This window comes from Peromyscus eremicus, chromosome 19 (genome assembly GCF_949786415.1).
Source record: "Peromyscus eremicus chromosome 19, PerEre_H2_v1, whole genome shotgun sequence".
Classification (NCBI taxonomy): Eukaryota; Metazoa; Chordata; class Mammalia; order Rodentia; family Cricetidae; genus Peromyscus; species Peromyscus eremicus.
Genome location: NC_081435.1, coordinates 62612063 through 62626860, shown reverse-complemented (window position 1 = coordinate 62626860; position 14798 = coordinate 62612063). Strand labels below are relative to the sequence as shown.

At 44.0% G+C, this 14798-nt stretch overlaps 1 protein-coding gene across 2 annotated transcripts in view; it reads right to left on the bottom strand.

Moving 5' to 3' along the window:
- Positions 1 to 14798, bottom strand: part of Dym (dymeclin) — a 303216-nt gene that overhangs the window by 187116 nt on the left and 101302 nt on the right. For both annotated transcript variants that reach the window (XM_059246037.1, XM_059246038.1), the window contains exons 9-11: positions 13847 to 14029; positions 8894 to 9072; positions 1915 to 2040 (exon numbers count right to left, since the gene is read on the bottom strand). In XM_059246037.1, coding sequence (XP_059102020.1) covers positions 1915 to 2040; positions 8894 to 9072; positions 13847 to 14029 — 488 coding nt within the window. The remainder of the gene's footprint in view (positions 1 to 1914; positions 2041 to 8893; positions 9073 to 13846; positions 14030 to 14798) is intronic.

Here is a 14798-nt window from a genome sequence, read left to right as displayed (position 1 = left end):
ACCTCTAAGGATAATTAGGAGAGCTCAGGGACACCCAGGTCCTCCTGGGGCTGTTTCCGAGCTGCCAGTGAGTACCAAGGCAATAAAGGGTATCTTAGAAAAGTACACAAATTCCTTAAGAGACAGCTAACAAAACTCAGACTGACCAAACTGTATATGAATACACACAGTAAATTAATATATCAAGACCAATCATGGTTTATTCCAAGAACGGAAAGATTGCTTTAATATTAAAAGATACATCAGTATAATTCACTATATAACAGATTGAAAAACAAAAAAAAAGCATAAGATCAAAAATATATCAAGAATTCTTACAATCCACTAATAATATAAATAAAAAATATACATTGGACAAAAGATGGTCTCTTCAACAAATGGTGCTGGGAAAACTGGATATCCACATGTAAAATAAAACTAGATCCCAATTTTTCACCCTGTACAAAAATCAACTCCAAATAGATCAGATGTAAAATTCTGAAGCTGAAAGAGTAAAAATACTTCAAGATACAGGCATAGGCGAGGACTCCCTGCACAGGACTCCAGTTGCTCAGGAAATAATCACAGTTGACAAGCGTCATCTCAGGAAGCTAAAAACTTGAGTACATAAAAGTAAACAATATAGTGAAGAGAACCTGCAGAGGAAATCTTTGCTATCTACATATAAGACTGATATCTAGACTACAGGAGGAACTCAAAATACTAAATAACAAGAAATCAAACAACCCAATCAATAAATGGACTAATGATATGAGCAGATAATTTTAAGAAAAGCTGAAATAAACACAAAAAATGTTTAACCTGTAGTCATCAGAAAATTCAAATTAAAACAACCCAGAGATGACACCTTCTCCCAGTCAGAACGGCAGACATTTAGAAAACAGTAACAGATGCTGATGGTATGGCAAAGGGAACCAGGCAGAGGAGATGATGACTCAGTGTTGGCCATTTAGCCTGACCCCTGACCCATTTAGCCTGAGTCTGGCACTTTTTTTTTTTTAAAGAGAAATCCCAAACACTTCTGATGGGAAATCAATATGGTAGTTCCTCAAAAAACAAAAACTCGATATAACATATGACCTTTTTGGTCATACACCCCTTTTGGGTATTTACCCAAAGGCCTCCAAGTCAGCGTATCACAAAGACACTGGACCATCATGCTCACAGCTGCACTGACCACAGTTGCTAAGTTATGGAGCTGACCTAAGTGTCCATCAATAACCTTAGTGAAGAAGATGTAGTATAAACACATAATGGGATTTTTTTTTTCAGCCTTTAAGAACAAAGTTAGGTAGGTGTGCTACTACACCCCACCTGTGAATCCCCAGCATTAGGAAGGCAGAGGTAGGAAGACCAGAAACTCAAGCCTTACCAACATAGACAGTTCAAAGCCAACTTGGGTTACATGAGATGCTGTCCCAAAATAACAACAATAAAAAGAACAAAATGACATCAGTTTCAGGAGAATGGATACAACTGAAGATAAGTGATACAACATTAAGTGAATGAAGTCAATCTCAGATAAACAGCATGCTTTCTCCTGTTTCTGGTTGTTGGATTTCAAATACAGAAACTCATGTACATATATCTGACAGTAAAGCAGAAGTGAAATTGTCCGGGGGATAAAGAGGGAAACAGTCAAATGCTCAAAACACACTGTATCTTCATAGGAAAATATCATTTTGTAACCCAGTATAATGTACAACGAACACAGACTAATGAAAACAGTGGCTAATAGTTGAGGAGGGCAGAAGACGAGGCATTACTTCACGAACCTGAAGAAGACACCATCACTAACCCAAGTCCCCCCAGAAACTCTACCAGCAGGAAAACGGATGAAGCGCTAAGGCGAGCACACTTTATGGAGAAACAGTTCTGTTCCGTGCCTCTCACCAGTGGGTCGTGGGAACTCACCACTTCGTGAATGGACCTGTTGAAGCCGTCGTCTTCCGTAAGGATCAACAGTATGATGAGGGCCATATAGACGTGGTGTGAATTTCTTTCCTCAACATGATACAGAATCTCGAGAATTGGTAAAACCTAGGAAATAAAAAATTATAATACACAACTTCAATACCTCATGAGAGCAGAGTACACTGCTGGTTTGTAAGCTTTGCTCTGAGGTCATGTAGTCCTCGTAAATACGAAGGATTAACACTCTCACGCTGCACGTACTCTCCACACACGTACCTAAGGCCCCGAGCAGGGGAGTCATCACTAACTAACTCTTGAAGGTCTCGCCAAAGAAAGGTTAACGTCCAGAGGCCTTCCGGGCTCAGTCAGAAGTCAGATCAACCTCCTCTAACTAAAAAAGGAAGAAAAGAAACTTGAGCTGTTCAGAAAAGCTTGCTGCTCCTAAATTTTAAAGCATTTTAATCGGTATGCTTCATGCCACTTGTATGTTAGTGCTAATAACACGAAAGTGCACTCTATGTCAGGAACTAGTGGAAGGGACTTTTGCTGCCCACAGTGCATCTCGGCGTGCGTCCTAAGACTGGGTCTTCAGTGTATCAGTCACACAACTCATTTTATGATTCTGTTCATGAATGTGTAACTTCATTTCTAATCATTTGACACTGCCAATTCACTCGTTCTATACTAACTAGGGTAACCATCTCTAAAAGTAGACTATGCCTTGTATGAAATTACGGCACATACTGTGCTGGCTAATATTATATCAACTTGACACAAGCTGAAGTCCTTCTCAAAGAGGAAATCTTGACCGAGAAAATGCTCCTACTAGACTGGTCTGTGAGGAAGCCTGTGGTGCATTTTCTTGACTGATGACTGAGGAGGCCCAGCACACTGTGGGCGGTGCCAACCCTGGCTGGGGTCCTAGTGTTTTAAGAAAGAAGGCTGAGCGAATCCATGGAAAGCAAACCAGTGAGCAAAATCATCCTCTTCAGTTCCTGCCTTGACTCCCTGGATAGTATACTACAGGTTGTGAGATGAAATGAACCCATGCCACACCATGCTTCTGCAAAGGACCTGGAGATCCAACATCCTCTTGTGGCCTTCAAGGGAAAACACACAAACACAAACACACACACACACACACACACACACACACACACACACACACACACGAGAGGGGACATTAAAAAAAATCTTTTAAAAGTTATAAGAGTTGGGTGTGGTAGTACATGTCATTAACACCAGCATGTGGGAGACAGAGGCAGGAGGATCTCTGAATTTGAGGCCAGCCTGATCTACTAATTGAGTTCCAGGACAGCCAGAGTTACACAGAATTTCTGTTTTGAACTACCCTCACCCCACCTCCCCCACCACCACCAAAGTTAAAAATGACGGATCCTGTTCAGCTGGAGTCTCCAGCTCAGGCCCCAGTTCTCCTTCTCCAAACCCTGGCCTCTCAGAGAACTGCCAAAAAGCCCAGTTCTCATTCTCAGGGATGGCGGGCGGCTCCTCCCCTGAAGCTGCCAGCTTCTCAGTCCCCACCCAAAGCATTATAATTGGGCACAAACCCAGCTTGTGGAGGATGCCGCATGGTCCCTTACCTACAGGCTATTTAAGCCCCCTCCTTTCGACTGGCCACGTGATTCTCTCCTGCCCCTTCCCCCCACCTCGCTCTCTGGGGGCTGGAGAGTCACCCAGGGGTGCTTTGCCCAAATAAATCTGGTCTTTTGCTTTTTAATTCGGCTTGATCTGGCTAACTGTTTTGGCACAGAAACCTATTATCAGTCTACAGAAAATCTATCATCTTGGTGCCTGAAACCTGGGAAGAGCTGAGCTTTCCCCGCAGGGTGGACCAGTCCTGTGGCCACGTGAGAGGCCACTCTTCTTCACCACTCTTCTTTCTCTCTCTCTCTCCACCAGATGGGATTGACTTCTGACCTAGGTAAGTCACCCATTCTCAAGCCACCACCTATACAGGTGCAGGACCTCTTCTGAGTCAAGACCCCTTCTGAGACAAAGACTCTCAGGGTTCCTGCCAAGCTGTGGCCACACTAGGCAACCCTGATCTGTTTCTGGAGCAAAGACCGTCTTTGTCCCATGGGACCCTTTTGTGCAGCAGATGTCTACACAAAGGCAGCTCCCACACGCCCCCCACCGCCAGCCCAGGCTAGAGCAGTGGACACACTGCTTTAGGCTTCAGTCCCCCGCACAGGCGTGGAAATGGGCAACTGCAGGTCTAAATACGATCTTCAGTCACCCCTGGGGTGTCTACCACAAAACTTATCCCAACTGGGGCTGTCTCACACCGTGCGTGCGACATGATTTAAGCTCCCTCCCCCAGGGTTTTTGAGCCTGCACCCCTGCCCCTCCCTCTTCCCTGTTACTCTGTTCGGCTGTCTGGCTGTCTACCTGCTTCTCGTGTCTCCACTCCGAGATGGCCTTTCGCTCTTTCTCCCCATCCCCCAATAAACCTCTTGCACTAACTCAGTGGTTCCTGATGTGTTTGTTCTCTTAGTGACATTCCTTGGCAGGGCCCCCAAAAGGTGCCCACTTTGCCTTTTACTCACTCGGCTCTCCTGGCATTTGGTCTGGCCATGCTGGGATTCTATCCACAACAGACCTGTTCTCTTTGTTTGTTCCTATCTGCTCTCCCACCCTACCATACTGGAATTCTACCCACCCACTCCACCCACAATAGATCCATTCCCTTTGTCTGTTTCTATATGCTCTCCCATCCTAAAATGCATAAATGCCCCGTCCTTGCGTTTACACTGGAGTCGGAGCCTGAGAGGCCAGCTACTTCGTGCCCAGAACATGCCTGTTCTTCCTTACAGCATCTGCTGATCTGTCCCTCAATAGGGTATGTACAGATCATCTGTCTGTGACTGAATCTAATTCCAAATTTTACAGTCCAAGTCTTCCTATGTTACTTTCCACATGGACACGTGTGCTTGTCTGGCTCCTTTGGCCTGCAGACCCACATGGACACCTCCCTTGTATTCTGCTCCTTCCTGGCCTTCTCTCACCTTATAGTCAGACTGCAGACCCGCTACCCTATGACCCACAGCTTAAACTCTAGCCCACTGTATTCTCCATGTGGCTCTGGCTCTTTTGGCCTGCAGACTCACATCCCAAAGTCTCTTACCTCTACTTCCTCCCTTCTAAAAATCTTTTATTCCTATGGTTTCTTACATGCTGCTCTATACTATAAACTCTTACTTCAGGATTTGTAAGTTGTTGATCTGACATGGTTTAAAATCTATAATTTATAACAAAGTCTGCTTCCTGTGGAAAGTTTTGTTTGCCTGTTAGTAAAGTTCTGTCTATTTTGTATGGACGGATGGATCGGTGCCTGTATATATTCTTGTGGACATGGGAGCCACATGGAATTACTTCAGGGTCAGTTGGGTGTGTAACTCTATGTGGCCACTGCATGCTTGTTTCTGACTGGTCTTGGATGCCTGGGTTTACATTTTCCCTGTGTCTTGGTGATAGCTCAGCTGTTACTATTGCAAGTAACCACCTGGGCTCAGAATTTGCCTCTGGGCTTTCTGGCCACTGAATCTGATGCAATGACAGAGATTCATATGTCATTTGGGTATAAATAATACTGAAGTTATTTTATGCTGGTCTACCTTGCCCCCCAACCCCCCAAAAAAAGGAATTGGGCATGGTAAAAATCTGTAACAAAAGTTAACGTAGAACTTGGGACTGCTCTGGGAAACAACACGTGGTCTGCCACCATCTTAATTAAGTACAGCCAGGTGGGCAGCCGCCATTTTTGACTAAGATTAGGGAAGAGGGAGGTCATGTGACTTCACCACCATCTTGATTAAAGATGACCACATGGAGTAGGCCTACCAAGGAGACAAAAGGTCTCCAAGATGCTTTGGATTAGGATGGATTTCTGTATGATAATTCCTGTCCTGTCCTGAAAACAAGGTTTATAAAAGATAGGATTTAAAACAATGCTGGTTTAATGAGACATTAAAGCTGCATCTCCATGCATTCATGGACAGGGATGTATCTTGCTGGCAGCCAGATTTTATAATCCTCTTGGTATTGATTTTAGAGACACTGAATGGTTTACCCTGTTAAAACTTGGTTTTGCCTTCTAGAGAAACCAAATTGTTTATACTGTTGAAACTTGGTTTTGCCTTCTACAAATTATGGTTGTGCTCTATGTCTTTATTCTTGAAATAAAAAACTTAGGGCCACAGCTGAGCACGAGAGACTGATGTATTCCCATCTCATGATACAGCAAGACAGTGACCTAAGCAGTCTGGCAAAGCATCTCTCCTTACCTAAGGTCTATTCAGACTAACAGAGACTGATTTAGGAATGTATGTCTACCTTCCTTGCTTTTCCTAACATTATTAAGCTGTAGTTAGTTTGGTAAACTAAGTCATACAGGAAACTGTTGTGTTCTATAATGGTGTACTATAAAAAGATCAGGAAAGATCCCAGGTGGACTGTGTTTATGAATTAAAAGTCTTATATTGATATTAAAAAAAAATCTTCAATTCAGAAATTGTTATTTCCTAAGGCTAAACTTAACAGAGATAAAGATATAAAACCCTAGTCTTATAAGACATACAAGCCAACCATCAGCCACCTCATAAAGGATCAACTTCTTTGATATGTTCAGATTTAGTCAAGCCTAAAACAAGTAACTAAACATTTGTCTAGTTTAGATATACCTAACAGGTCCAATGGGACTATGCCAAAGTAACAGATTAATCCTTCCTTTCAGTGTTTTTACTGAGATGGCAAACCTACAGATTGTATAATCCCTGCATTTAAAAGATGTAATTAAATGGTTTTTAGATTTACAAATATGAGTAACTATCACCAGTTAATTTTAGAGTATTTTCATTATTTCAAAAAGAAATCTTAGACTCTTTAGCCATTAATTCCCCAATCACTCTCTTCCTTTTTCCCTCTTATCCAGTGTGAACTATTTTCCAATCGCTGTGCCCAAAATAGAAAATACCTCAACTTACTGCAGGGAAGATTTATTTGGCTCACGGTTTCAGGAGCATCTCATTTGCCACAGTGAGGTTGACATGGTGGAGACCACAGCACTGGGAGCAAAAGCAAAAGACTCCTTACAAGATACAAACCAGGGAACAGAGCCCTCAGACCTCAAGGAGGAGTGGGTACAGCCTTCAAGAGCCGACACCGTGGGACCTACTTGTACCAGCCAGGCTTCACCTGCTACAGGGACCTGAGAAGACCCCCACATGCTGCTGCTGCTGCTGCTACCGAGTCTTTAAATCATAATGTGGAGGGCACTTGAGATTCAGGCTGTGCTTGCTAGTTTTATGTCAACTTGACACAAGCTAGAGTCATCAGAGATGAGAGAGCCCTGATTGAGGAAATGCCTCCTTAAGATGCAGCTGTAGCCGGGCGGTGGTGGCGCACGCCTTTAATCCCAGCACTCGGGAGGCAGAGGCAGGTGGATCTCTGTGAGTTAGAGGCCAGCCTGATCTACAAAGTGAGTTCCAGGAAAGGCGCAAAACTACACAGAGAAACCCTGTCTCGAAAAACCAAAACCAAAAAAAAAAAAAAAAAAGATGCAGCTGTAAGCAACCCTGTAGAGCACTTTCTTCATTAGTGATTAATGGGGGAGGGCCTAGTCCACTGTGGGTGGGACCATCCCTGGGCTGGTGGTCCTGGGTCCTATAAAAAAAAAACAGGCTGAGCAAGCCAGTAAACAGCACTCCTCTCTGGCCTCTGCATCAGCTCCTGCCTCCATGTTCCTGCCCTGTTTGAGTTCCTGTCCTGACTTCCCTCAATGATGGACTGTCACCTGGAAGTGTAAGTGAAATAAACCCTTCCTTCTCCAAGATGCTTTTGGTCATGGTATCATCCCAGCCATGGTAGCTCTAACTAGGACAGACTGGAACATCCATCTAATGATCAAAAGAACTACTACTGCAGGAGTCTCTATGGGCAGCCTACAAGCCATGCCCAGGCTTCCTGCTGATTGCCAAAATTCCCCCAGAACTCCTCACACACAACCATCTCTGTGCTCCCCACCCCCATCAGACTTTCACACGGTATTATGCTATTAAGCCACTGTTTTACACACCTTTCTGGTGTGGAGACAGATTTTTATTCATCACACTTTTTGTTCTTAATGTCATTGTGATAAGGACTATGCTAAAAATGCTATATTTTATGCTTCTTCAGCATTTACATAGTATTTAAAACCAATAAAAGAAGCTACCAAACGCTGGGGAAGCTGTCTGACCTAGAGCCCAAGGCTGAGGGGACATGGGTAATGAATGCAGTGGCAGTTCACAGTATTTTAGCTACCCTGGTGTGGTAGCCTCCTCTTCCCTTTGGTGAAACACTGATGGTAAACATTAGCTCCAATGGAAATCACTGATTGCCTAAGGGAGATCTGTCTGCCAAGACAAATCATGGAACTGATCTTATTCACGGAGTGGACCTTTAAGTGGTGTCTGGCCAGGTGCCTGACAATGACTGCCAGTCCAGGAGTTGCATTCGGAGGACACCGGCATCTGGCTGTGAGAAGGCTGGACTCTGGGGACCTCAGCTGGAACAAGCACCTTGCTTTCATCTCTGTCAGCAGCAATGTGGGGCAATCAAGAAAATTACATGAACCCCGAGGACAGGCCTCGTCAGCTGGAAGGAACGAGAAGAAATGAAATGTCCTGGACGGTTATAGAGGATGCTTCTTAGGCCACCTGCTCAGAGGGAACCCTGGGCAACAGGTAGCTGCTAAGGTCCTCAAGGATGGGGTTGTGCCACACTGACTGAGACTGCTCACTCAGTTCTGCTGTGAGCGGCTTGCTGGAGACTGCCTCCTACAGTGTTGACGAAGGGCAGACCCTCTGTCTATACTGATGACATCTCCATCAGGCCAGCACTCTTAGCCTCTTGGAAAAGAAAACAAGTCACTCTTTGTAATGTCGCAAGACACACAGGGCATGTTTTTTGTGATACTTACAAGATTTTCCATATCTGTTCGAGCCAGCATGTACGTCCTGACATTGCTATTCTGATGGAGCAGAGTGTACAAGAGGAGCGTGGCTTGGTCAGACGTCTGCTGTTCACACAGGGCTGTGTACAAACTGTTAAAGTTAATCTGGAAGGCATGTGGAACTGACGATGGGAAAGGACTGCTGTCTAAAATACAGAAAATAAGCAGGAAAATGTATAAAAAGAGCGTGTGAGGACTTCCGAATTGTGTATTTACACATAATCATTAAGGGTCTTCAAATAAGTAGACCATGGCTGATGCACTCACTAAAATTAGTAATTCATTTTTAAGAAAAATGGCTAAAATAACAGCATATAACTTAGCTAGTTTTAAAATAAAAGAAAAATCAATATATGAAATACAGCAAGCCTAAGGCAACTACCATAAAACTTCTGTAAAAGTTTTATTTAAATGAAAATTGAAGGGATTGGAGAGTAGGCTCAGTGTTACAAACCGCTTTGGCAGAGGACCTGTTTGGTTCCCTACACCCACCTTGGTGGCTCACAACCATGTGTACCTCCAGCTCTAAGAAATCGACACCTCCTGGCTTCTGTGAGTACCTGATACACTCAAGTCCATACCCACATAAAGACAAACACATACATACATACATACATACATACATACATACATACATACATACATGTTTAAAAATAAATAAAACCAATCTTTAAAAAACTAAAACTTGAAAGGTAATTGACTACAACAGCTAAGACACTAAAGTTTCTAAATGATAAGAAGCATAAATCATAGATCAGCCATCTTAAGAACCTGAGTGAGGGTGAATTAATTGATTAATCAGTTTAATTGTGTGTGTGTGTGTGTGTGTGTGTGTGTGTGTGTGCACGAGAGAGAGAGAGAGAGAGAGAGAGAGAGAGAGAGAGAGAAAGAGAGAGAGAGAGAACATGCATGAGCGTGTGTGTGTGTGTGTGTGTGTGTATGTGTGTGTGTGTGCACGCGCGCACGCGTGCGTGCGCACGTGTGCATGCGGAGGCCAGAGAAGACTCTGGGTACCTTCTTCTATTGCTCTCTATCATATTTTCTGAGAGAGGGTGAAGCTAGTTATTTCTGCAAGGCTGGCTGGTAAGCCCTGGACTTGCCTCTCCACCTGCCATGTTGGAGCTACAGACACACCTGTGGCCTGGGTTTGCACAGGTTCTGATGTGAACTCAGCCTCTCCTGCTTCTACATCAATTGCTTGTACTTACTGAGCACCTCCACTCCTGAGTGATGCTGAATTGAAAGATAATGGATTAATTTGTTTGACAGAGACAATTTCAAGACACCATAGCATTTTGGCTGTGGCAAGGTTATTGCTCACGGCTCTCCTCCAGGTCCACAGTGAGAGGGCAAAGAGTGGAGGGGAAAGAGAAGGGAAAATGTGACCTTTCAGGAGGAAAGCGTGTAAGTCTGAAGTTTCACAAGAAGAGCACAGAGGACAAATCATCTGTCATTGTTAAAGACCTTAGTGCCTGCTCCACACCTGGACATCAGGAAGGCTGTCTTGAGGGCAAGACCCACCCACCAAAGACTCCTACTTGTGAACATGCAAATTCATTTGAAAGGAGAGAGCTTAAACTAGAATACCACGGAAGGAGTTCTCTGCTCAAAATCAACCATCTAGGGAAGTGTTTCCCTAGCATCAGCACAAAGGCCGATCAAACTGTGGTCCAAGGCGTCCAGGCTCCCTCCTGAGCTGGCAGCAGAGCTTAGCCTCACTGTGCTGGATGTGTAAGCCTGAGTGACGCACTGCCAATGCCATGGTACTCATAACCATGGTACTCATGGCTCTAGAGAGGCCAGGCAATGTGTGACAAGGTTGCAGTTCCTGCAAGGAGGCCCTGAGAGGCCACTGCATGAAGCTGCAGTAGATTCTGAGTTGCAGTAAGAGACCCCATGTCCTAACTAGTTCTAATTAGCAACTTGATGCTGCCTAGAGTCATCTGAGAGTAAAGTACCTAGAGACTGAAAAAGTAACTACATCGGAATGGCCTGTGGACATAACGATGGGGAACTATCATTACTATTAACTGGTGCTGAAGAGCCCAGTCCACTGTGAGTGGCACCATACCTAAGCAGGTGGTTCTGGGAAGTTTAAGAAAACTAGTAAGTTGTGAGCCTGAGTGAGCCAGGATGAACCAGAAAACAAGCTAGCATGCAATGCTGTTTTCATGGCTCCTGCCTTGAGCTTGATGATGAATTGTGACCCGGAAGAGTAGTCCAAATACACCCTTTTCTCTCCAAGTTTGTTTTGGTCAGAGTATTTTACTGGAATTAAACTAGAATACCCCAGAATATTGGACATACAAGGACTGTTGGATATCTGGTAAGGAAAGCTGCAGGAACAGAGTGTAGACGGCCCAAGAGCCAGGAGTAGGTGCTGTAGGTGGCAGAGCTGGAGCCATTCAAACCCTCTGGTTGAGAGCAGCACGTGCCGACATGGCGCTGCAGGGTTAGTGTCTGTCGTGTTGGGAAGGTTTACTCATGCCGATCTACATTACAAGTGTGCAGTTTGGATTTGATTTTATAGGAGCTCACGATTAAGACATTGTCTTGAGTCTCAGGTGAGACTTCAACTTCAGACTTGTAAACAGTATTGGAATTGTGAGAGACTATGGGGACTCAATGCATTTTGCATTAAGGTGCCCATGAGCCAATGAGGAACAGGGTGGAAGGCTACAAATTAAAATTTGTGTGTTTAGGTACCAAGCTGACAAGGGATGGAGTTGTGATGGTCAAGCTTGATAAGACTTAGAACACTATGAAAACACCTGGTCACATCTGTGAGGGATTATCCAGATTAGGTTAATAGAGGTGAGAAGCCCAACCTTAACCATTGGCCTTAGGTTTCATGGGCGAGGGTCCCAGACTAAATAAAAGCACAGTGAACACAAGGGGGAGACAGTAAGCTGAGACAAGCACTCAGTACCCTCTACTCCTTGACCACAGATCCACTGCGACCATCTCTCAAGCTGCTGCTGCCAGAGTTCCTCCATAACGGACTGGACCCTGGAACCACCCATGAGCAGAATAAACCCTCCAGCCTCAACCTGCTGTTTGCATATCACAAGAAAAAGACAAGTAAGTAATACAGTGAATATGCAAATATAAATCATTTTTACAGGACTCACAGGAAGAGTCTTGACTGCAGTTCTTCATAATGACAGCAGAGTAGAGCACTCACCAACCTATGCTATAAATGTGTTCTGTGTAGCCACAATATCTACACATGGTTAGCCAAAGGTAGCATGAATCAGCCATTATACAAAGTGTTCATCTATCATCCCTTATTTAATCTGTACAACTGAGTCATTATTCTGCCCAATTTTAGAAATGATGAAATAGAAGCTTACAGAGATGAAATAAAATGTCCCAAGTCATCATGAGTAAACCCAGACTGACCTCTGTGTTACATTGCTTCTCAGTAACAGCAGCGATTTGGTGAATCTGCACTACAGTAAAAGCTCCTTTATTTCTTAAAGAACCACCTGAGACAGATTATAGTCTGTCTGACTCTGATGTCAGTTCTTGGAATCATTGTGCTACTGCGTGGTCTCTTAAAAGAGGCTAATCTCAGACAAGGTTTGATTCTAAAGTCTCCAGCAGGGCTCAATTGTAACTGCACGTGAACCTCTAGCCTGAGTGGCAAGAGCTGCAACAGTAGAAACCATACACTGAGTCCTTGCTGTGTTTTACGCTCTATTCTTGCTTGGTAGTTATGTAAAGTGCTGTATGATGGTATCTCCATATTGCAGACAACATCACTGAGGACTCCTGAGATTATACAAACTGCCAAAGGTCTCACTCTGAAATGACCAGGGTGTGGTATGAAGCCAGGTCAGCTCAGCTCCAAGATGAGCTTTCTTGGCCATTAAGTAGCACGGTCACCAAGGAAAGGACTATAGTAGCAGAGTAGAAAACCACCAGCGAACACACACGAGTTTTCATTTCCTGTCCACTGACCTGTTACTGGCTCTCCACCTGCACTATGTGTGAATGCCTGTGGCCTCCCCGCAAACGCACATGAAAGCTTAGCTGCCAGTGCAGCAGTGGGGCTGTCGGGAAGTGATTCAGGCACGAGTGCTCCTCCCCGGCCTTTATCAAAGAGACTTCACGCAACTTCACCATTCAGTCATCCATCCCTTCTACTAGGTGAGAATACAGCATTCAAGGCATCACATTAGAACTGGAGATGGGCCCTCACAGACACTACACTTGCTGGGACTCCCACTGACCTTCCACTTCCTAGTCTGTAGCACTGAGAAATAAATCTCTGCTATTAACAAATTCCCCAGACTTAAGTACTTTGTTACGGCAGCACGAATGGATGAGGACTCTACGTGTGATCTTTTCAAAAGTAACAATGGTATGACTCCTTGGCACCCCAATCCTCTGACTATGAGAAATTAGAATAGGTCAGCACAGAAACATGGCACAGAGAACCAGATGCCTCCATGATTGTACCCAATAACTGTACTTCTCGCTCATGCTAATATTCTATGAGTGTTGGAGGCACCCTGGCCATCCAAGTATAGGAACCTTCCCTTCAGACTACACACTTCTGATACCCCACACCCAACTACATCAACTTGGACAAAAACAAAGTTTCTTGATCTCTGTTACAACACTTAGTCCTATAAAACTTTAACCAAAATGCAGACTTTGAAAATTTAAAACAACCTATCATGTAGGCTTCGTAAGCTAATTCTCGTCCCTACCATTTAAGTTCAAGCTACTTTGACTGTATCTGAAAAAATGTAAATTTAATGGTTACAAAGGACCACAGAATTCTTCTAAGAATTATTTGACCTCCCTGAGGAAATTGGCAGAAAACACACTCCAAGTTTTTCTAATCGACACTCATCTCAAGAAACATACAGTGATAAACAGACTAGAGAGGGTCACAGAAACGGCACAAACCTTGTGTGTTCTTAAAGGACGTGACGGCTTGTCTGTAGGGGTTTGGTGTGTCTGGAGCGTCTGTCAGGTTCACCAGCACCAGCAGAAGCAGGAGACTCTGGTTGGCCAGAGGGGAAGTAAGTTCTGGAGAGGCAGCTGCTTTGCTGCTCGCCCCGCCTAGCGTAAAGACACTCCAGAGACCAGCTTGAGGAGAAAACACATAGTTAGGACTGCGCCACCAATAATGTCGAGTATCTGTATGTTTATGCTTAAAACTTCAAAATACAGCTTTAGTTAACAACAAAACCAATTCATTATTGGATGATTCTCCTATAGACTGTCCACCAAAGAATGTGTAATGTCTTACTAATGTGTCTCCGTGCTGAAATGAGATGTTTTGAATATATGAGCTTACGGTATCATTACAATTATTTCCACCAGTTTGTTATAATTTTTAAAACATAACTCCTAGACATAGTAAAATTACATGTTAATTATATCCCTAGTGGACAAAGCTGCTGTGGCACTCACTCCATTATAAATGTACGTTATAGTTAATGGGTGCTGGAGGAGCTCTATTACAAAGAATCAAAAGCCTTACTCCACTAAGAAAACAAGCAGCAGCAAATGGTGGCAGGGATACAGGGGGAACAGAGTCCTGTACACCACTGGTGGGAATGGGAATTAGTCCAACCACCACGGCAGTCAGTATGGAACTGCACGGCCAAGCTCATCACTCTGGAGTAGAGAACAAAGGACACCAGAGAGACACTCTTTACAGCGGTACTCAAGGGAGGGTCAAGACATGGAATCAATGGAAAAAATTAATAAAGAAAATGAGGTATCTCTAGACAATGGAGTTAAACTCAGCCATAAAGAATAAAATAATATCACTTGCAGGAAAAATGGATGCAAGCAGAGATCATCATATTAGGAAAGGAAGTCAGACTCAGAAAGACAAATACAGCATGCT